This window comes from Rattus norvegicus, chromosome 1, assembly GCF_021556685.1.
Source record: "Rattus norvegicus strain SHRSP/BbbUtx chromosome 1, alternate assembly SHRSP_T2T, whole genome shotgun sequence".
NCBI classification, from domain to species: Eukaryota; Metazoa; Chordata; class Mammalia; order Rodentia; family Muridae; genus Rattus; species Rattus norvegicus.
The window spans coordinates 19,421,381-19,445,217 of record NC_141534.1 but is presented as its reverse complement, the minus strand read 5'-3'; the positions used below and the strand labels follow the sequence as shown (position 1 = coordinate 19,445,217).

Genomic DNA, 23,837 nt, shown 5'->3' with positions numbered 1-23,837 from the left:
CTACTCTGTCAAGGAATGAGATCTGAATGGACATCCCCAGAGCCGGTACTCAGAATACAAGCATTTTCATAGATGGTGTATTTTTTGAGACAGGGTCTCACATAGTCCAGACTGGCCTCAAACTTACTATGTAAGGAAAGGTGATGTTGAACTTCTGATCCTCCTGCCTCTGCCTCTCTAGTGCTGAGATAACAGGTCTGCAGAGCTACACACAGTGTATGAGGGACTAGGAACTGAACCCAGGGGTTCATGCATAATAAGAACATACTCTACCCACGTAACCACACTTCTAGTCACCTCCACTTTTAACATCAAAATTAATACAGACATAATTCATGAAGAATAATACATCAAATGTTTGAATAAAGACAGAGTCTGCCTCTGTATGGGCACAGACTCTTTAACACTACTGAGTTAAGGCTCCGAGTAAACTGGAGTCTCTGGCATACTCATTAGATAGGAAAGAGTAGCTATAAGGGATTTGGAGCAACTCTACTTGTTCAGTAAGAAAACAGACCGTGGCTCTTTACTGAGTGGACTTATTATGTAACTAGGAACTTGTGCACAGTCCAAACCATCTGGGTATCAAAGTGACTGTTATATTAGAGGTGGCTCTTATAATTCCATTATCAGTTGCTAAAAGACTCCAAGCTATTTAACTTTAAAGCATATCAAATCTGTTTTAAAATTGTGTGTTCTAAGTCAAGTATAACAATTAAAAATTCTGCTGCTATTCACATATAATTTATTATTTATTTGAAGTCAGTAATTATTTTATAATTTGAGCTAGGCAGTATGTTATACATTATAAATTCAATGTTAAAAAAACCTTATGTCTTTCCTGAAGGGTATAAAGCCCATAACAGATGTGGTTTAACATGACTATGACAAAGATTGCACAGACAGGTTGAGTGTGAATCGAATATTCTGTTGTGTGTTAGAGAAGCTCAGCAAAGATTGTTTATATTTTTTCTATTCAAAGTCTCACAGTTATTTAACTATTGAGTGAGTGAGTGATGAGTGTGTGAGTGTGAGTGAGTGTGTGAGTGTGTGTGTCAGTGAGTATGTGATAAGTGTGTGAATGAGTGAGTGTGTAAGCAATTGTGTGAGTGAATGAGTAATGAGTGTGTGTGAGTGTGAATGAGTGTGTGTGAGTGGTGTGTGTGTGTGAGTGAGTGGTGTGTGTGAGTGTGTAAGTGTATGAATGAGTGGTGTGTGTGTGAGTGGTGAGTGTGAGTGAGTGAATGTGTGTACATGAGTGTGTGTGAGCATGAGTGTGTAGTAAGTGTGAGTGTGTGAGTAAGTGTGAATGAGTGGTGAGTGTGTGTGAGTGGTGAGTGTGAGTGAGTGAATGTGTGTACGTGAGTGTGTGTGAGCATGAGTGAGTGTGCAGTAAGTGTGAGTGTGTGAGTGTGTATGAGTGGTGAGTGTGTGAGAGTGTGTAAGTGTGTGAATGAGTGGTGAGTGTTGTGTGTGTGTGTGTGAGTGGTGAGTGTGAGTGTGAGTGAGCATGTGAGTGAGTGAATGTGTGTGTGAGTATGTGTGAGCATGCCAGTGAATGTGTGATAAGTGTGAGTGTGTGAAGAGGGCGGGATGGAGCCTATGATCCTGTGTGCAGTAGGTGAGTCCTCTACCAGAGATTCTTGTCCCAGCTCAGGGACTCCTTTTATCTTGCGCTCGTTCTTCTCTTGCCCTTTCTACCTCCAGCATCCGCAATGCTGTTAACCTCTAATGTGATGCTGGTAGAAGATGTGTAGATGAAGAAAGTACAGGAGAACGAGCAAAGTTAAGGAGATAGAATCTATGAACATATGGCACCTTGGAATGACAGTGTGTGTGCGGCTCCATGTGTAGCAACAATTGGGAGGTGGATCCAAGCCAGACAACGCTAGGCATGAGACCAGAGAAAGCAAAGTATTGAGAAAAGGTGACACGTGAATGAAATGATAAATACAATAGCTTATATTGACAGCAACCATGTTTATGAGCATTAATAATATATCAGAGTAGAAGTTACTTTATGCACTTTTATGTTTTCAATTAGGAAGAAAATACGAGACTATTTTGTAAATATTTATAGACTTTAGAATCTATTAACTAAACTGAAGGTTTCACAAACACTTTTCTGCCATATCTTCCTATCTGGTTTTTTTAATCTGAATTTTATTTCTGAAACCATATAACATGGGGTTTGGCAGTATAAAGATTTATTACAGTAAAATTTTCTGTTTTAGATAGGTGGAGCAATGCTGTAGAAACTGGATTGAAATTGTGAAATGCTGTTTGATGAAGCTTGGAGACGAAGCATTGCTAGGCTTAGGAGAAAGGCCACTTGTATTACAGATAGGTCGTGGCACTCAATTTCATTTTTAATGGTGTGGCATGGCATCCTCCCATTACAATGCTACTAACCTTATCATAATAGAAACACCGGCCACACTAACCTTTCACATCATTTGCCAGCTTCTTGGCTTCGTTGAGGATCCTGAAACTTTTCTGAAGGGAGCCTTTGGCATCTTCCTTTAACAAGCCCTGGGGACTTGTTGCCTGTGGATAGAAGAAGAGGGGTCACACATTAAACCGCAGGGTGGGAAACCATAGGAAGCAGTGTATATACAGAGTTCAGGAACTATGCGTTTAGAGTTGCGGGGTTTCCATGCATATTTGATGACTGGAAACTGTTCCTTGTGGCTTGAGACTGTTTATAGCAGAATCCTTTGGTCTTTCCTGTTTAAGGCACGTAGAGAAAGTAAGGCTGGTGAGTCCCTTGGCATACCAGAGATGAACAGAAGAAATGAAGAGGGTTACTATAAAATTAACGACACAAAGTAGAAATTTGGATTCCATGAATGAAACCTTCAAGAGTTGTAGGATATCATCTGTTAGTATTAGGAGCTACAGAAGTGAAGCAAATTAAGACCTAAAACCATATACTAACTGTCCCTCTCATCATCTTTATTGTTACAGGGGGACCAGAAAGCCCTCCCTACATTCTCAGTGTGGAAATGGAGACAAATACCAATCGCTTCCCAAACACACCCCCAGGTTCCACTGTAATGGTGGACTTCTAAATGAAATCTTAGAACTGCAAGGATCTCTAGTGAAGTTCAGGCTCAGATATGAATGGAGTGGTGTAAAGATAAGAGGACTGAAAAGGCATTGCAGAGAAAAAAAGAACATTTGTTCTATATCCCTAGGGTGTCTGTCTGTCTGTTGTCTGTCTGTCAGTCTGTCTGTCTCTCTCTCTCTCTCTCTCTCTCTCTCTCTCTCTCTCTCTCTCTCGCTCTCTCTGTGTGTGTGTGTGTGTGAGAGAGAGAGAGAGAGAGAGAGAGAGAGAGAGAGAGAGAGACAGACAGACAGACAGACAGACAGACAGAGAACATATTGGAGGCTGCTACCATTTTCCTTTGAGGTACCATTTCCCATTGGCCAAGAACTCCCTGGTAGGGTTGGGAATCAGTGTGTCTCTGCTTCCTCAACCTTGGGAATACAAGCAACTATGCTTAGTTATGTTTTTTTTTTTTTTTAATTTGAGTCCTAGGGATTGAACTCAGGTCCTTCCTTCCAGACTAAGGAGAGCCTAACATTTTGACATAGTACAACCTTGATACCATGACAATAGAAGCAGAGAAAACACAGTACTTTCTTATTATTCTCTTACTTTTCCCTCCACCCACATCTTCCTTGCACTTCATCTTATTTCCAATATCATGTTTGCATTTTATGCAGTCTTCTATAAATTGAACAATTTGGCGTAGCGTCCTTTTCTCCAGCTTCTTTCATTGGAATGCATTTGGATATTCCTGAGTTGGACATGAATATTTGGTTGCAACTGGCATGCAGTTTCATTACACGGATGTGCCTCAAACCCTTTATTCGTGTACCCATTTATCACCTGATGGCTGTAGCCTTTGTTTTTAGCCCTGTGTATTCTAAAGACAGGTTCTTTGACCATTCTTGCACGATGTGTTTACTAACATGTGTCTTTATTTCCTTAGAAGGAATTACCTTGAAATGAAAGACTGGATCACATAAAGGTGTAGGGTTGAGATTTTTTTTAAAAAACCACCAGCAGATGGATAAACTTTCTAAAGTTTTTAAGTTCTCATTAATATAGAGTGTTCTATTTCTGTACATTCTTTCCAACACAATCTCACTGTTTTGAAGTTTAATATTCTAATGTTGGCATTTTGCTTTCAGTATTAGTTTTTCTGTTGGCTCGCCACGCTAAGCATCTTTTCGTGTGTTTATCTGCCATCTTCCTTGGTGGAGAACCCGTTTAAATCTTTTGTTGTTTGCTCTGCGGGTTCCATGCAGCCCAGGATGGTGTAGAAGTTGCTCTGCAGCCGAAATTTAACTCCAGTTCTTCCTTTCTCATTTTCCACAAGTGCTGGGATCCCAGATGTGCCTGATGTTTAAGTGTTTTGTTTCATTTTTTATTGAGCTACTTGTTCTTATTAAGTTTTGAAGAATATTAACATGTTCTTGTTCTGAGTCATTGATCAGACACATAATTTTCTAATTGATTTTACTATATTGGGATTTAAAATCTTATTGTATTAAAATTAATTTATTAAAGGCATCATCTCCAAATTCTAATGAAACCTGTTTATAATTTTTTCTCATGGCAAGTATCAAGCTTTCATTATTGTATACTAAAAATCTTTCCCTATGATGAAATATATTTCCTTCATATTTTAAGTGTTCCATATTTTTATACTTTATCCATAGGTCTATAATGTTTTGTGGGTACTTTTGGAATATGGTATAAGATATTTTTTGTACACAAATATCGAATTGTTATATGTGTATTTATTGACTTAACACGAATTGCTTTTGTAAGCATCAGGGTCTCTGGTCCATGAGGTCTTGCTATACCTCATGACTCTTCTGATTTAAGGAGCTGCTTGTTAACATTCCCCAACACCACATTGTCTATACATTGCAAGCTCGTGGTAAGTGTTGAAGTCCAATAGAGCAACTGGGTTACTCCCAATGATTTCAAGAGATGCATCATTTTATAAGGAATAAAGGCTAGCCAGGTTTTATTAGGATTTCTTTCAGTGTATATTCCAATACTGGATTTTCTGACCCATAGACATAGTGTATGTCTTGACTAGACAACTTTATTTATTTCAAGGGTGTTCAGTTTCTGAGTATTTTGAGCTCTTACAAAATTTGTTCCTATCTTGATTAATGATGCTATTGCCCATTTTATACCTCAGCTTCAAATTCCTTTCTGACAGAATCTACAAATGATTAACTTTATGTATTTCAGCCATACTCTTTAACTGTGATCAATCTATCAGTTTTAGTAACATTTTTTTAATAGGCGGCAATAGCGACCACACTTAGCATGGTGCTTCAGAGTGAATACCGATGTCATTGCACTCAGTGTGGATAATTTTGCTTCCTGTCCCCTCCCTACAGGGCTGGCTGGTTCTGCAGGACAGCAATAAATTAAAGTGATGAGCATAGATATCCTTTAATTTTTCCTGAGCTAAGAAGAAAACTTTGAAACATTTTGCTCTGAAGTGTGATGGTAGGGGAAGGCTTTACTTCTAAGTAACAGACCCTTCACAGCTAATATGCAGAGAAGTTCTCTTAGTCACAGTACGCTGAGAATATTGTTAAGAAATGATCTTGGGTTCTGCTCCTTTCCCTACAGTCACAGACATAACTGATATGATTTATTTCTTTAATATTTTAAAACATTGATTTTCAAATATTAGTTCTATTTCACTCCTTTAATTAATGTTACTTAGAAATATCGTATAATCTTTTTAATGAACAGTTGGATTTGACGTGTTATAATTTTGTCAATAATTTTTACACATGCAGCCATGATGAAAAGTAGTGTATATTTCTGTTGTTACTCACAGGTTTGCCCGGAATTTGTATGAGAGTAATAGTAGGCTGATGAAATGGAGTGTATGCATGTGTGCCTGTGTGTGCATGTATGTATATGTGTGTGTGTGTACGTGTGGTTCTAAACTACAAATATTCTCTCATGAACACAAAGTTATACATTTCTGATATATTTTTTAGAAATTTTTGAGGGTTTTTATTTTTACTTCATGTGCAATGGTGTTTTGCTTGCACACATGTCTGTGTGGGGGTGTAGGATCCCTTGGAACTAGAGTTATAGGCAGTTATGAGCTGCCATGTGGGTGCTGGGAATTGAACCTGGATTCTCTGGAAGAACAGCCAGTGCTCTTACCCTCTGGGCTACTTCTATAAAGCTATACTAATTATTCATTTATTTGGGGGTAAATTTTAACAGTTTGAAATTTGTAAAAAAAGTATCTATTTCAATAAGATTGTTGGATTATTGGCAAGCATAATTTAAAATATATTATGAATTTATTTTCCTTTCTGCATAAGGTACAGTGACATCACATCTTTTATTCTCAGCTTGGAAGGTGATCAGTCTGGCTGGCTGGTTATCATCTGTCAATCATCTATCGCCTGCTGTACCTTTCTGTGTAACAAGCCTGCATTCTTCCTGGCTGATTTTCCTACGACCTGTGGTCTCATTTTGTTTATTCTTTCACGTTTGCTTTTTAAAATATGTTATGCCTTTTCACTCCAATAATCTTATTTTCCCTAAATTCTAGAAATCTGGGAATTTCTGTAGAGCTATAGTTTCCTATTCCTCATTTTCCTCTGAGGAGATCAGTGATGGATAAAGGCAGAGAGGGGATAGAGTAAAACCAGTGTTGGTAAAGGCAGAGGGGCAGGCGATTTTGATGTATGGATGAGCAACCAAGTATTTCTATTCCATAGGTTTATGGAGTATGCAGACTTACCATGAAATAAAATGTCATTAGATGTGACCTTCCCATCATGTTGGAAATCAGATTAGGGGTACTGGGAAATGAGCAATTGGAGCCATTATATATAGTTTCAGAGTTGGTGGGTTTAAACAGTGTTATAATGAGAGAGACTGAATTGAGTAATTATAGAAGAAAAGGGGCCCTCAGTCGACCATTGCAGTAGGTCTGTGGAACTGTAAGGTTTGAATGCACAAAATGTAAAGGAATTAAAAAAAAAAAAAAAACTGGGGCTGGAGAGATAGCTCAGCAGTTAAGAGCACTGACTGCTCTTCCAGAGGTCCTGAATTCAAATCCCAACAACCACATGGTGGCTCACATCCCTGAGATTGTATCGGGATGCAGAGCCCTACTTGGGTGTGTCTGAAGACAGCTAGAGTGTACTTTTATACATAAGTAAAAAATGTTTTTAAAAAAAGCCTTAATGTTTTCAGACAATCTTCAAAATATTAAACAGCTGATGGGACGCAACTGTCAGTTACAAGCAATCTGCTGGTACCCAGGTTTGGAAGGCAGGCTCTCTGATGATAAAAGAACGGTGCACACTAACATCTTATGGATGAACAGAACTGTTTCGACTCGCTGGGATTTGGAGAGACCCTTTCCAACACTGCTCAGTGAGGGACTGAAGCACAGAGGCGGAATCAAGGCAGGTGATAAAGCAGCATTCTCTGAGCTAATTATGCCTCATACATATTCATGAGCACCACATCTGAGTTTTTGAGCTGTGTCTACAACATATGGGAAATACAAATGAGTGTCTTGGAGCTGCGAGATATTGTATTTCTTGTTTTTAAAGAGTGTATTTCTATAAATATGCTCTTTTGTTCGGAGCATATGGTTTTATATGCGTTGCGTGTGTATGTATAACTATACATACAATTATACAAATGTTATTTAAAATAGTGTTTATTTTATATACACTTCTGTATGAATTATTCATTTATAGTTAATAGTATGTGGAAGAGTTTAAGATATTATATATGTATATTATATATGAAATGACAAACTTTGCAAAGATTTAACCAAAGGATTAACGTTTAAGTGCACTTTCATGTAAATTTTAGTCTTTGTTAGAAACCCAAAGTGGTTCATATTAAAACAAAATGTTATTAACACAAAACGAATTTATTAACTTGTCTGACAAATGTTTTCGGTTTTGAGCCCAATGGTTAGTCCTGGGTTTCCAAAATGGGAAGACGGCAGTTTTTCCTGATGGAATTAGAGGGGGAACAAAAGAGACAGATAGGCGTGAAAATCACTGCCAAGGAACAAATGACCTCTTCCACTAGGGATCAGACGCATGACACCAGGAGCTGTGCTGTCAGAGAAGGAGGGGGAAGGACTGGGTGTGAAAGGAACCCTGAAGGTCGGTTAGAGTTCATCAACTGGATAAACTAAGCCTTAGTGACTCATGTTTTAAAAGCTTAAAAGTTGTTTGTCTTGCTTTCTGTATTAGACTTTACAATGTCCCTGAAATAAACTTAACAGAGATAAATTTCCCGAGTTTGCTGGAAGCATTGACGATTTGAACACATCACGCAAGATATTCGTTTGTATTTTGTTAAAGCAGTAACTCACAGTGCCGTTCTGTTTATGAAATAACTCATTTCAGAAGACAAATCACACACTTCCAGAAGGGGGAATGTGCCAAGATAATATGCCAGCTGACGTGATTTTAAATTTAAAATGTTTTCAACAAAGAAAACTATTTAAAATGTAAAAGTCATAGGTAATGTTGGTGATCGGGTGCGATGTGTTTACATAAAGTTTGTAAAGAGGTAATTATACACGCTGTGGTGCTAGACTGCTGTGGGAATTAAGAGTGAAGCACTGGTTAGAATGACTGATCAGAGGATCGAGGGAGTCTCCTGTTACATATACTTGAAAATACATAACTTTGGAGGGTAATGCTAAGAATGTGTTTTTGAAGTCGGTTGCTGTACGACGTTACGAATCAGTTACACTCAAAAGACGCAGTTGTGGAAAGAGTGTTAGCATAAGAAAAAATAAGGGATAGACAGACAACAACGTTAGAAATAATCATTTGTGGTTAGATGGATGCTGCATGGTTTGATTCTCTTCCCTCTTCCTGGCCCACATTTCATATTTTTAAATAATAGATATGAACTGTCTGTATACTAATGCTATATGGTTCATATGTGTTTGAAAATAAAGAAACCACTGTGTATCAATTTAAATATAGTTATTAAAGTTAACCTTATTTTCTTTTTAAACTTCAGCATCATTAGCATCTGTGTGTATTTGGCACACGTGTGAATGTAGGTGCAAACATGTGTTTGCACACAAGTGGATGTTAGAGGACAACCTGATTTAGGAGTCCCCTTCCGCTTCAGGACCCAGGAGGTGAACTCAGGCTCTCAAGCCCTCCTAGCAGGCACTTTTGCCTGATGAACCATCTCGCCGGCCCCAGTTGTGGATTTTTAAAGTACGAGTAACTAAGAAGAAGTCGAGTGGATCGAGTTGATCACTAGTGGATCACGGCACTACGTGGTACGTTCTAGAATGATAGGAGGACTGGGTGAGTTCTTGTGGAGGAGAGAAAATGTGCAGAGTCCGCAGAAAATTCCCAGGATTACTTCCGGGAATCCGAGTTCACGGCTAACTTCTTAGCTTGCTGAGAACACAAAGACAACCAGAGGGGAGCTTAAAATATGAAAGAGTCTGATAAATATTCCGTCAAATGTCCAAAAAATAAAAACATAAAAATTGTTTTTCTTTGATTCTGCTATGATAGCCACAATCGATTTAGGGGCTGTAAGTGCCATGGGCTTACTATTATAAGGCATGAACTGGGCTGGCTAGACCTTTGGTAACATTTGATGCTATCACTTTTTAAATACGCCCAATGTCCAGCCATGAAAAAGCACTGGCTTTTTTTTTTGCTTCTGATAGACAATCATTTAGTCATTGACTTAAGTGTGTGTACTGCGTATGAAGATGATGACCGAGGTCCTGGTGGTACAATGAAGCTGGTTTTCACACGCAGGCAGACTTAGTATGGACTCCGCACCTTAGATGCTCTGTGACATTTTTGTATTTGCTCATGTGGGAAATGTTTGGTTCTCAGGTACGATGCCACTCGACAATAAAGAGGAACAAGGTGCTGTTCACCACTTTCGATGTCACATTGAACTGTAACATCAAGTGTGGGTTCTTATTTTTTCACCAACATTACATGGGCATGCATGTTAATTCCTAAAATTATAAAAATGTATAAAGAGCCAATTGCTATCTGGGTGACTGTTATGTTACTATTTAGGGAATAAAATTGGAAAACAAAAACAAGAAGAAGTGCCTAGATTATAGCAGATGCATCATGGCTGATATCATACTGTATTTGGACTCGCAAAATTATTTCTGTAGGAAACTCTCCAAAATCACCTTCCTGCTCTTTTTTCAATTGTGTTGTTTCACCCAGTTATAAAAAGAAAATTTAAATATTGAACATAACATATGCCCATATATCTAAACAAACACTCTTTAGCAAGGCTCTAATGTTTAATCACGTAACTGCATGATTCACATTGACTCACTGTCTTATAGTGAATAAAAATATCCTGCCCCCCTGGATCCCAGAGATATCTAAAGCAGAGGATAAATTATTTGGGTTAGGAGTAACATGAAAGAAAATAATATATGAGAGAAAACAGCAGGAGGAACAGAATAAAATAAAGGAAATGAGGAAATTCTATGGATAATATTCAGGAAACCCTTATTTTTTTATTAGCAAGACAAGTGATAAAAAAATAAATGTTTATTCTTGATTTGAGGGCAGAGAAGAATTTCATTCATCTTCATATATCCTATGTGTTTAGTAGTACTATTTATTCATTAATTTTAGTTGCTGTTCAATAAAAATAACTTTAATATTAAGCAATAAAAAATATAAGCATGTTTAATATGTCAAGTAAACAAGTACTTTATAACACATCTATTATGCATATTATAACTTTCCTGAGCTTGGGAATGAAACGATCATCTATAGTTGTAGAGTCAACTAAAATTAAGATCTAAAGTTGAAAGGTACAAAATCTGCCCATGGAAATCAGTATGTTTTGTTTCCAGTGGGATGCTAAGCACCCAATACAAACTAAGGAAATTCCCTTGTGACATATGCTCACACATATGGGTCACTGCCTTAGAGATATCAGCCAGGTTCAAAAAGACAAAAGCCACATGACATGATCTCACCACTGTGTGGCACCTGATGTTCTCACAGAGGTAAATTGGTCATTTTGAGAGCTGTGGTTAAAGACAAATGAGGAGATGTAGGTAAAAGGATACAATTACATCACACAGCAGGCCTCCAACTGTCCTCAGGGAACTGTGGTGGATGGTGGCCTGTTTTATCCTCTTGAGATACTGTGCAAAGAATGGGCCTTAGCCACTTTTACCACAAGGCGGTAACACTGTCAGGTAAAACTTTTAGTATTACCTAGGTTTAGTCATTCCACAGAACAATCAATGCAGAGAGGACTCACAAAGGATCATATCTGGATTGTCTGTCTGGCAAGGACTCAGTCCTGGTAAATTTTTCTATATAGCAGTATTAAGATTTGATTAGACAATTAAGAGATGAAGACCACCCACCTCCGTGGGAGAGAGAGCTCATTGCCCAGACTTGTGGGCACTCCTGAGACCACCAGTACTGTCCACCCTTGCCCACATCCTTGGCCCAAGAGGAAACTGTATAGGGCCTCTGAGAACAGGAAGATAGGGGCACGTAAGCTGCAGGAGCCCTGTGGTCCAGACTGTGCCCAGATCTGAAGGGAGATGGACAAACAGCTCCCTGCACCCAAATCCCGTGGGAGGGAGCGTTAGACCTTCAGAGGGGTAGATACACCTGGGAAACCAGAGGAGACTACTCTCTGCCCACATTTCTGACTCTAGAGGAAAACATATAGCACCATCAGGGCCCCCTGTGCACAGGGACCCAGAAGTAGGGGCAGGCCCTTCTGGTTGCTGCCTTCATGAAGAGCTGAAACTCAGCCCTGAGGAGCGACTACAGGCCCGAGACCAGAGGTAAGACCAACTTTTCTGCTCCAAGTGACCTGCCTGGTGGACTCAGGACACATGCACACAGGAACACTTGAAAGCCAGTGGACAGGAATGACTACATGCCTGAAAGCAGAACACTCTGTTCCCATAACTGGCTGAGAGAAAACAGGAAAACAGGTCTACAGCACTCCTGACACACAGGACTATAGGATGGTCAAGCCACTGCCAGAAATAGCAAAACAAGGTAACACCAGAGACAACCTGATGGCAAGAGGCAAGCACAGGAACCCAAGCAACAGAAACCAAGACTACATGGCATCATCGGAGCCCAATTCTCCCACCGAAGCAAACACTGAATATCCAAACACACCAGAAAAGCAAGATCTAGATTTAAAATCACATTTGATCATGATGATGGAGGACTTTAAGAAAGACATAAAGAACTCCTTTAGAGAAATGCAAGAAAATAGAAGTAAACAAGTAGAAGCCCTTAGAGAGGAAACACAAAAATCCCTGAAAGAATAACAGGAAAACACAATCAAACAGGTGAAGGAATTGAAAATGGAAATAGAAACAAATAAAGAAAGAACAAAGGGAAACATCCCTGGAAATAGAAAACCAAAGGAAGAGAAAAGGAGCCATAGATACAAGCACCAGCAACAGAATACAAGAGATAGAAGAGAGAATCTCAGGAGCAGAAGATACCATAGAAATCATTGACACAACTGTCAAAGATAATGAAGAATGGAAAAAGATACTTGCCCAAAACATACAGGAAATCCAGAACACAATGAGTAGATCAAACCTAAGGATAATAGGTATAGAAGAGAGTGAAGATCCCAACTCAAAGGACCAGTAAATATCTTCAACAAAATCATAGAAGAAAACTTCCCTAACCTAAAGAAAGAGATGCCCATAAACATACAAGAAGCCTAAAATAGATTGGATCAGAAAAGAAACTCCTCTTGTCACATAATAGTCAAAACACCAAATGCACAAAACAAAGAAAGAATACTAAAAACAGTAAAGGAAAATGGTCAAGTAACATATAAAGGCAGACCTATCAGAATCACACCAGACTTCTCACCAGAGACTATGAAAGTCAGAAGATCCTGGACAGATGTCATATAGACCCTAAGAGAACACAAATGCGAGCCCAGGTTACTGTATCCAGCAAAACTCTCAATTAACATAGATGGAGAAACCAAGATATGCCATAACAAAACCAAATTTACACAATATCTTTCTACAAATCCAGCCCTACAAAGGATAATAAATGGTAAAGCCCAACACAAGGAGGCAAGCTCCACCCTAGAAAAAGCAAGAAACTAATCGTTTTGCAACAAAACAAAGAGAAGACAAGCACACAAACATAACCTCACTTCCAAATACGAAGATAACAGGAAACAACAATCACTATTCCTTAATATCTCTCAACATCAATGGACTCAATACCCCAATAAAAAGACACAGATTAACAAACTGCATATGTAATGAGGACCCAGCATTTTGTTGCCTACAGGAAACACACCATAGAGACAAAGACAGACACTACCTCAGAGTAAAACAACTTTCCAAGCAAATGGTCTGAAGAAGCAAACTGGAGTAGCCATTCTAATATTGAATAAAATTGATTTTATTTATTTGAAATAAAATTTTCAACCAAAAGTCATCAAAAAAGATAAGGAAGGACACTTCATATTCATCAAAGAAAAATCCACCAAGATGAACCCTCAATCCTAAATATCTATGCTCCAAATACAAGGGCACCTACATACATAAAAAAAACTTACTAAAGCTCAAAGCACACATTGCACCTCACACAATAATAGTAGGAGATTTCAACACCCTACTCTCATTAATGGACCGATCATGGAAACAGAAATTAAACAGAGGCATAGACAGACTAACAGAAGTCATGAACCAAATGGACTTAACAGATATTTATAGAACATTCTATCCTAAAACAAAAGGATATACCTTCTTCTCACCACCTCATGGTACTTTCTCCAAAATTGACCATATAATCTGTCACAAAACAGGCCTCAACAGATACAGAAAGATAGAAATAATCCCATGCGTCCAATCAGAACTCCACGGGCTAAAGCTGGTCTTCAATAAGAATAAGGGAAGAACGCCCACATATATGTGGAAGTTGAACAATGCTTTACTCAATGATAACCTGGTCAAGGAAGAAATAAAGAAAGAAATTAAAGACTTCATAGAAATTAATGAAAATGAAGGTACAACATACCCAAACTTATGGGACACAATGAAAGCTGTGCTAAGAGGAAAACTCATAGCGCTGAGTGCCTGCAGAAAGAAACAGGAAAGAGCATATGTCAGCAGCTTGACAGCACACCTAAAAGCTCTAGAACAAAAAGAGGCAAATACACCCAGGAGGAGTAGAAGGCAGGAAATAATCAAACTCAGAGCTGAAATAAACCAAGTGGAAATGAAAAGGACCATAGAAAGAATCAACAGAACCAAAAGTTAGTTCTTTGAGAAAATCAACAAGATAGATAAACGCTTAGCCAGACTAATGCGAGGACAGAGAGAGTGTGTCCAAATTAACAAAATCGGAAATGAAAAGGAAGACATAACAGAATCAGAGGAAATTCAAAATATCATCAGATCCTACTACAAAAGCCTATATTCAATAAAACTTGAATATCTGGAGGAAATGGACAATTTCCTAGATAGATACCAGGTACCGAAGTTAAATCAGGAACAGTAAACCATTTAAACAACCACATAAGTCCTAAAGAAATAGAAGCAGTCATTAAAAGTCTCCCAACCAAAAAGAGCCCAGGTCCAGATAGGTTCAGTACAGAATTCTATCAGACCTTCATAGAAGACCTCATACCAATAGTATCCAAACTATTCCACAAAATTGAAACGGACGGAGTGCTACGTCTATGAAGCCACAATTACTCTTATACCTAAACCACACAAAGACCCAACAAAGAAAGAGAACTTCAGACCAATTTTCCTTATGAATATTGATGCAAAGATACTCAATAAAATTCTTGCAAACTGAATCCAAGAACACATCAAAACCATCACGATTCATCATGATCAAGTAGACTTCGTCCCAGGTATGCAGGGATGGTTTAATATATGGAAAACCATCAACGTAATCCACCATATAAACAAACTGAAAGAACAAAACCACATGATCATTTCATTAGATGCTGAGAAAGCATTTGACAAAATTCAACACCCCTTCATGATAAAAGTCCTGGAAAGAATAGGAATTCAAGGCCCATACCTAAACATAGCAAAAGCCATATACAACAAACCAGTAACTAACATTAAACTAAATGGAGAGAAACTTGAAGCAATACCACTAAAATCAGGGACTAGACAAGGCTGCCCATTCTCTTCCTACCTATTCAACATAATTCTCGAAGTCCTAGCCAGAATAATCAGACAACAAAAGGAGATCAAGGGGATACAGATTGGAAAAGAAGAAGTCAAAATATCACTATTTGCAGATGATATGATAGTATATTTAAGTGATCCCAAAAGTTCCACCAGAGAACTACTAGCTGATAAACAACCTCAGCAAAGTGGCTGGGTATAAAATTAACTCAAATAAATCATTAGCCTTCCTCTACACAAAAGAGAAACAAGCCGAGAAAGAAATTAGGGAAATGGCACCCTTCATAATAGTCCCAAATAATATAAAATACCTCGGTGTGACTTTAATCAAGCAAGTGAAAGATCTGTATGATAAGAACTTCAAGCCTCTGCAGAAAGAAATTGAAGAAGATCTCAGAAGATAGAAAGATCTCCCATGCTCATGGATTGGCAGGATTAATATAGTAAAAATGGCCATTTTACCAAAAGTGATCGATAGATTCAAGGCAATGCCCATCAAAATTCCAATCCAATTCTTCATAGAGTTAGACAGAACAATTTTGCAAATTCATCTGGAATAACAAAAAGCCCAGAATAGCTAAAACTATCCTCAACAATAAAAGGACTTCAGGGGGAATCACTATCCCTGAACTCAAGCAGTATTACAGAGCAATAGTGATAAAAACTGCATGGTATTGGTACAGAGACAGGTAGATAGAACAGTGGAATAGAATTGAAGACCCAGAAATGAGCCCACACACCTATGGTCACTTGATTTTTTTCCAATGGAAACCATCCAATGGAAAAAAGTTAGCATTTTCAGCAAATGGTGCTGGTTCAACTGGAGGTCAGCATGTAGAAGAATGAAGATCGATCCATGCTTATCACCCTGTACAAAGCTTAAGTCCAAGTGGATCAAGGACCTCCACATCAAACCAGATACACTCAAACTAATAGAAGAAAAAGTAGGGAAGCATCTGGAACACATGGGCACTGGAGAAAATTTCCTGAACAAAACACCAATGGCTTATGCTCTAACATCAAGAATTGACAAATGGGATCTCATAAAACTACAAAGCTTCTGTAAGGCAATGGACACTGTTGTTAGGACACAATGGCAACCAACAGATTGGGAAAAGGTCTTTACCAATCCTACAACAGATAGAGGGCTTATATCCAAAATATACAAAGAACTCAAGAAGTTAGACTGCAGGGAGTCTAATAACCCTATTAAAAATGGGGTTCAGAGCTAAACAAAGAATTCACAGCTGAGGAATGCCAAATGGCTGAGAAGCACCTAAAGAAATGTTCAACATCTTTAGTCATAAGGGAAATGCAAATCAAAACAACCCTGAGATTTCACCTCACACCAGTGAGAATGACTAAGATCAAAAACTCAGATGACAGCAAATGCTGGTGAGGATGCGGAGAAAGAGGAACACTCCTCCATTGTTGGTGGGATTGCAGACTGATTTTGGAAATCAGTCTGGAGGTTCCTCAGAAAATTGGACATTGCACTACCTGAGGACCCAGCTATACCTCTGTTGGGCATATACCCAAAAGATGCCCCAACATATAACAAAGACACATGCTCCACTATGTTCATCGCAGCCTTATTTATAATAGCCAGAAAATGGAAAGAACCCAGATGCCCTTCAACAGAGGAATGGATACAGAAAATGTGGTACATCTACACAATGGAATATTACTCAGCTATCAAAAACAACGAGTTTATGAAATTTATAGGCAAATGGATGGAACTGGAAAATATCAACCTGAGTGAGGTAACCCAATCACAGAAAAACACACATGGTATGCACTCATTGGTAAGTGGCTATTAGCCCAAATGCTCGAATTACCCTAGATGCACAGAACTCATGAAACTCAAGAAGGATGATGAAAATGCAGATTCTTCAGTCCTTCTTTAAAAGGGTAACAAGAATAGCCTTGCGAGGGAATAAGAAGGCAAAGTTTAGAACAGAGGCAGAAGGAAAGCCCATTCAGAGCCTGCCCCACATGTGGCCCATACATATACAGCCATCCAATTAGACAAGATGGATGAAGCAAAGAAGTGCAGACCGACAGGAGCCGGATGTAGATCGCTCCTGAGAGACACAGCCAGAATACAGCAAATACAGAGGCGAATGCCAGCAGCAAACTACTGAACTGAGAACGGGACCCCCGTTGAAGGAATTAGAGAAAGGCCTGAAAGAGCTGAAGGGGCTTGAGACCCCATATGAACAACAATGCCAAGCAACCAGAGCTTCCAGGGACTAAGCCACTACCCAAAGACTATAGATGAACTGACCCTGGGCTCCAACTGCATAGGTAGCAATGAATAGCCTAGTAAGGGCACCAGTGGAAGGTGAAGACCTTGGTCCTGTCAAGGCTGGATCCCCAGTGAATGGGATTCTTGGGGGGAAGGCGGTAATGAGGGGAGGATGGGGAGGGGAACACCCATAGAGAATGGGAGGGGGAGGGGTTAGGGGGATGTTGGCCTGGAAACTGGGAAAGGGAATAACATTTGAAATGTAAATAAGGAATACCCAATTTAATAATGATGGGGAAAAAAAGGAAGACCCATGCATGACATGCATGTATGAAATTATTAATGAATTAAGAGAAAAAATTAAAATAGAATTTGACAGTCATCAAATTCTGCTTCAGAAGGAGCTAGCATTTTATTGTAGGATTCACCTAGTTCTCACAAGAGTTTAACATAAGAATAAACCTCCTTTGCCCAGACTCTCTTTTGTCCTTATCACAGGATCTCATTCTCTGATACATGCTCCCACTGAGACGCCATTAGTTCATTGTGCTTTAGAACACTGTATTAATGATGCCATCTAATTTTGGAATTTCAGCCTCCAAAGCTGTGGGATAAATAAATCTCATTTCTTTATATATTCCTCAGCCTTGGGTATTTCATTTCACTGGCAGAGAATGAACTAATTGGAGATGAAAACTTAAATAGAGATAAGGGAGTTAGAAAACAGCCACAGAAAACATAAAGGAAGAATGCCACACACAGGGTCACGTGTTTTTTGGTTTAAGATATATCAGAAAAAGCACAAGCGTTAAAAAAAAAGACAGACAAAGGAGAGTACATAAAACTAAAAATCTGTGTAGGAAGGAAGAAATTAACAGAGTTTCTTATTGAAGGGGAAGAAATATATGTAAGGCACACACTAATTCCAATGCGTATAAAAAAAAGAGCTCAGGAAAAAGGAGAAGATAACAAAGATGATCAAAGAAGTGAAGTGCATCTCTGAAGAGGAAGAAGGCGTTTATGTAAAGCATTCACAAGATCATCAACCACCAGGGAAATGCAAAGTAAAGCCACAAACTATGACCTTGAGCTTACTAGAATCTCACTCAACAGGCATGCTATGTTTACAAGCTTGAGTTTGTCGATTAAAAACCTGAATCATGTTCTGGGAAATATAAAAACTAGTGACAGATTACTGCCTGGATAATGAGAGACAGAGACAGAAACCTAATCCCCCAATCTCACTCAGTATTGTCTTCTCCTAATGTGAGTTCCAAGCATAGTGTTTGAAGCTAAGTAATTGATGTCATATAGAACATTTAGACTCACACAAATATTTAAATGGGGCCCAACCTACGGGCAGAGAAAGAGGGGGGGAGAGGAAAAGAGAGAGAGAGAGAGAGAGAGAGAGAGAGAGAAATATTTGTGTTCTCTGTTCAGCTTCCCTATGTCTATGTCAATATAAATGTTTTATTAACTTTTAATATCTGTATCATAATTATTATGTATTTCTAGTTCTATTATCTGTGTCTGGGCATGGAGGAGGCATTCAGGGTTTCCTAGTCACTAACTGTATACAAGGCATAAGAGGGACAAGTAGTGTTCAATAGTCGTCAACTCCATGGAAGGTACCTATAAGAAAATTATGGAATACTGGGTAGAATGAAGTCAAAGTCTCAGGGTAATTTTTGGTTATTCAAGTTTCTGTTCACTAAGGAAGTTTGTTGACAGCTTTAATTTTAAATCTGGAGACACTGTAGAAAAGAAGAGGAGTAGAAATAAAACATTGTCACTACCAGGCAGAAAATGCAGAGAAAGGAGCCACCAAGTAGACGTTTTACAACCAGGAGAAGAGAGAACCTCAGACCTCCCCAGATCTATCTAGGAACTGTAGATACCAGGGTAGCACTTGAAGTTTCCATCCTTAGGCCGAGAGAAAAGGCATGTGTACTTTGGCTTATTGTCTTTCCTACCTCAGACCGTAACTAGTAGACCGTTGGAGGCCCCTCAGATATTTTTCCAATGGTTAGAGTAAAATACAAAGTAAGAAATATATATTTTATGTGTATGTTACTCAAGTTAAATTTGAATTTTCACCAAAGGACTGGTCATTCTTTACAAGGTAGCACTGAGAATGGAGGGCGGGTCAGTGGGGAATTAGAAATAGGATGGAGGTCTTTGGGGAAGTTCAAAGAGGCCACCCCTCAGCAGAGAAAGTTTTCATCTACGGGATGGACGCCCTTCTCTACCATGCTAATATGGTTCTATGGGTATTTAATTTTCTGCATTTATTCCTTTACATCCCGTATAGAGGAGAATAAAGCAGGGGTTAATCCACAGAATCTGTCACACAAAGACACCGGGAAACATGGAGAGATGTCAAGGATCGGAGTCTGTCATGAGAACAAAAAGAAACTTCTCTGCCCTCTGTCGTCCCTTCCTGCAGAGTGCCCCCCCCCCCCAATCCCTCTGGAGGAAGAACAACCAGAGGGTGTCCTTTAAGGAAAGCAAATGAATGGAGAGAAAAGATTCCTTCATTAGAACAACTAGGGGGAATGAGAGACAGGGGGAGGGAGCAGGGGGGCAGGAGGGCAGGGAGGCAGGGAGGCAGGGAGGCAGGGAGGCAGGGAGGCAGGGAGGCAGGGAGGAACTAACTCTTTAAAAAGTTGGAAAAGTGGCTGGGCTGTTGAAAGTGGCTGAGATGTCAAGAGCATATACTGCTCTTGCAGAGGCCTGGGGTTCAGTACACAGCACCCATGACTAGACAGCTCGCCCGCTCCTTGTAAGTACAGCTCCAGAGCGCCCTCTTCTGCAGGAAGCTGCACATGCACAGAACTCATTCCCGGGGACACACACATGCACATGCGCAACACAACACGGAAAAATAAACCTTAACAACAATACACATTACCGTTAGCCCCTGAGTTTGTACCCAAGATATTTTTCAGTTTTATAAAATAAGCTGGGGGCCCTCGCTTTCCTTTCCTGTGCTTTGGGAAGTTTTGTTTGCGCGGTCCTTGAATTCATGGTAGACTTTACCATTTGGCTGGAGATAAATTGTGAGCTACTGGTTTAATTCATTTGACGGAATTCTTTGGAAGTCTATGATTTTGTTTCTTGAGATAATTTTTCTCTAGACTTATTTCCTCTTCATCTGAGTATGTAAAGTATATCGCTGCGGTGGGACTCCGGTGTATTCATGTTCTGTTTTGAACCTGCACGATCTCTCGTAGCTATGGGCTTTTCATTCCTAATCCTGCTCCTGTGTTTGCTTAACCCACTCTGCCTTCTCCGTTGATGTGCTGCCCGTTTGTCTTATGAACCAGTTTTCTATTTTGTTAAATCTAATGTTTTTTCTTATGCCATTAATTTCAGTGTTTATTTCTTCTTTTGCTTTTTAAATGCCTCAAACAGAACCTTAGATTTAATTAGTTTTCATTTCTATCTTTTCACATCTTTCAGTAATTACCAGTTTATTTGCACTCCATAATTAAGTTACTTTTTCGGGGCTAAGTATTTGGTGTTTTTAAACTATTCTATATCCTTTGACTCCTGAAATATTTAGAAGTGTGTTTTAAACTTTAAACTTATACTTACTTGTCTTTTGCATGTGCAAATGTGTGCATGGATGCCATGTGTGTGCACTGTACCCGTAGAGGTCAAAAGAAGCTCTTAGATCCTCTGTGCCTGCAGTTCCAGGTCGTTGTGAGCTGCCATGTGGGTGCTGGGAACTCTGCAGGGACGGCCAGTGTTCTGAACCACCTTGGGTTGAATTTGTCCACGGACAGTTATGCAACGTTTTTGTATGTTTCTGTTTTTATTATCTATGATGATAGTCTGCAACCTGGATGACTCAGGTCATCATGTCTTTCTGGTACAGTCTTTGTTCCCTGTTTCACAGTCCTGCTGTTGATGTTGTTAGAGTCCATGAGGACTTTAACTAATGAGGCATGAACAATTGATCCTCTGACTGTTACAACGTTCCAAAAAGGCATTTGTTCATCCTGTCTATGGTACTTCTTAAAGTTGCGTGCCTATGTGTCTCTTCCAGACCTGTCAGTTTTTAAGAGACATGGGAAAGATTCCCACTACAGACCGAATGAGTTTTTTCATTTATTTCTTTATTTATTCTCTGGCTCTTCTGTAAAGACCCTGTGAGTTCACCAGGCCTGAGTTTTACTATGAATTCATTCTCTTCCCTTTACTCTAATGAGGTTTCTTATTGTTCCCTAATAACTCCTTCTGTGAACTCTAAAGCCAATTGTGATTGTTGCTATTAACAATCTGTTCCTCCATTTTTTTTCTCATTACTTTCCTGAGTTTATCCTTCATTTACTATCTTGCCACATCCTCACAGTTCAGTGGTATTTTGTGTAAGCTCTAACAGTTTTAATCCAAAATGAAAATCATTCTAAACTGGCTGCATATTTGAGTCACTTTGCATTTAATTATAAGAACAACTTGTGTTATAGCCTGTTGGTTCTGGACAGCATTTCGGTGCTTTCTTTATGCGTAGCCTTCATGTGGCTGGATTGGGGTGCTACTCCATTCTGGTCAGTGCTCGCTTGACCCCACATGCATTCAGGTCATGCATCATATGGTGAGAGCTAGAATGTTGCTCTCCCTCTCTGACAGGACAGCCCGCGTTCTGTGGCGTGTGGTGTTGGCTGCAAGGAGGACAAAGACTGCGCCTTGCACAATGGACTGTGATGTAAGGCACAGAACTGAACTGTGTCAGGATCTGAAAGTTCTAGAATTATTAATGTCAACTAGTGAAAACTGTTCTGACTTGTGTACTTGGGCTAAATAAATTCTATCATTTTAATCACATACAGACATATGTGCCCATGAATGTGACAGTTTACCATTTGTGTCGGCCTTGCCTTTTATGGCGCAGATTGAAGATTGTTCTGGTCACATCGTGGTGGTTATTCTGGTTGTCAATGTGGTTAGGCTATGGTTCTAGGTTCTGATTCAAAGATGTATTCTATCCCTGCTTCGTAAGCTACGGTTTATGGAATGCAAGGGCCACTAAAAACGGGCGAGCATTCAAAGGTCTCTGAACGTGTAAATGTGAATCCCAGGCGCGCTGGCCACTCTGCCCAGCGTTACTGCAGCCTTGACATAGGAAGTCTACACTTTGCACTGTGGATTCTGACACAACACACTACACCAGTGGAGCATCACCATTCAGATTTGAGACTGTCGTAGGTTACAAATCGCAATGATTTGATTATGCACGTGCTCTCTGCTCTTATAGAAACATAACGGTTTAATTATAGAAAAGAAAATATTTTCCAACTATTTCCAGCATGATTGTAGCACATTATCATGTCTTTATTATGTTAGCGTGCTTGGCTTTAAAACATGCTGCTTGAATTGCTGAACTGAATTGCATAAAACACCATTATGTAAAATTTTGTTTAGGACTAGGCAGAATTTTCAATAAATCTTACAGGTTGATAAACATATTTTTGTCATTTTGAGAACATGTTTATGTGAAGTGGTGCCAATTACAAAATCAAAATATTATCTCTGAAAAAGATGTTGAAGATTTTCTATGTTCTGCTATATTAAATATTGAGCCAAAAATTTGTCCATGTAAAATTAAACAAGAGTATAAATCCCATTATTAGGCAAATTTGTTTAAGGTTTTTTTTTCTTATGAAAGATAATATTTATTAAAGATAAGCTCACAGAATGATAAATGAAGCATATGATAGTATTCTGTGCCCTGTGTGTTCAATGCTATTAATGAAAGTATCCATTCCAAAGAATGACATGAAATTAAACAAGTAAATAAGGTACCATCATTATCCTTTCTCTTTGCCTTTTCCTTTCTTCTTCCTCTTGAGCTTAACTAAAAAGTACTTATTTTCCTTTTAGGTTTTATTTTTTTTCAATGTAAACACAACTTTATTTATAAAATGGAAACTATATTATGGGATATGGTTTTAAAGACATTTATCAGAAAATAACTACATAGAATACACAATGGATTTGATACACACTGCATGAATGAATAGTAAGAACCTGATTTGCATTTGAGTCTAGTCTATATCTTCTTCTTCTTCTTTTTTTTTTTTTTATTAACTTGAGTATTTCTTATATACATTTCAAGTGTTATTCCCTTTCCCGGTTTCCGGGCAAACATCCCCCTCCCCCCTCCCCTTCCTTATGGGTGTTCCCCTCCCAACCCTCCCCCCATTGCCGCCCTCCCCCCATAGTCTAGTTCACTGGGGGTTCAGTCTTAGCAGGACCCAGGGCTTCCCCTTCCACTGGTGCTCTTACTAGGATATTCATTGCTACCTATGGGGTCAGAGTCCAGGGTCAGTCCATGTATAGTATTT

At 39.0% G+C, this 23,837-nt stretch overlaps 1 protein-coding gene across 7 annotated transcripts in view; it reads right to left on the bottom strand.

Annotated features, from left to right (window-relative positions):
* Lama2 (laminin subunit alpha 2) overlaps window positions 1-23,837 on the bottom strand; it is a 647,938-nt gene that overhangs the window by 110,602 nt on the left and 513,499 nt on the right. For all 7 annotated transcript variants that reach the window (XR_015627317.1, XR_015627326.1, NM_001427039.1 and 4 more), the window contains one exon: window positions 2,445-2,547. Coding sequence is in view for 5 of the 7 variants with exons in the window: in NM_001427039.1 (NP_001413968.1) it covers window positions 2,445-2,547 (103 nt within the window). In the remaining 2 variants the exon portion in view is untranslated. The remainder of the gene's footprint in view (window positions 1-2,444; window positions 2,548-23,837) is intronic.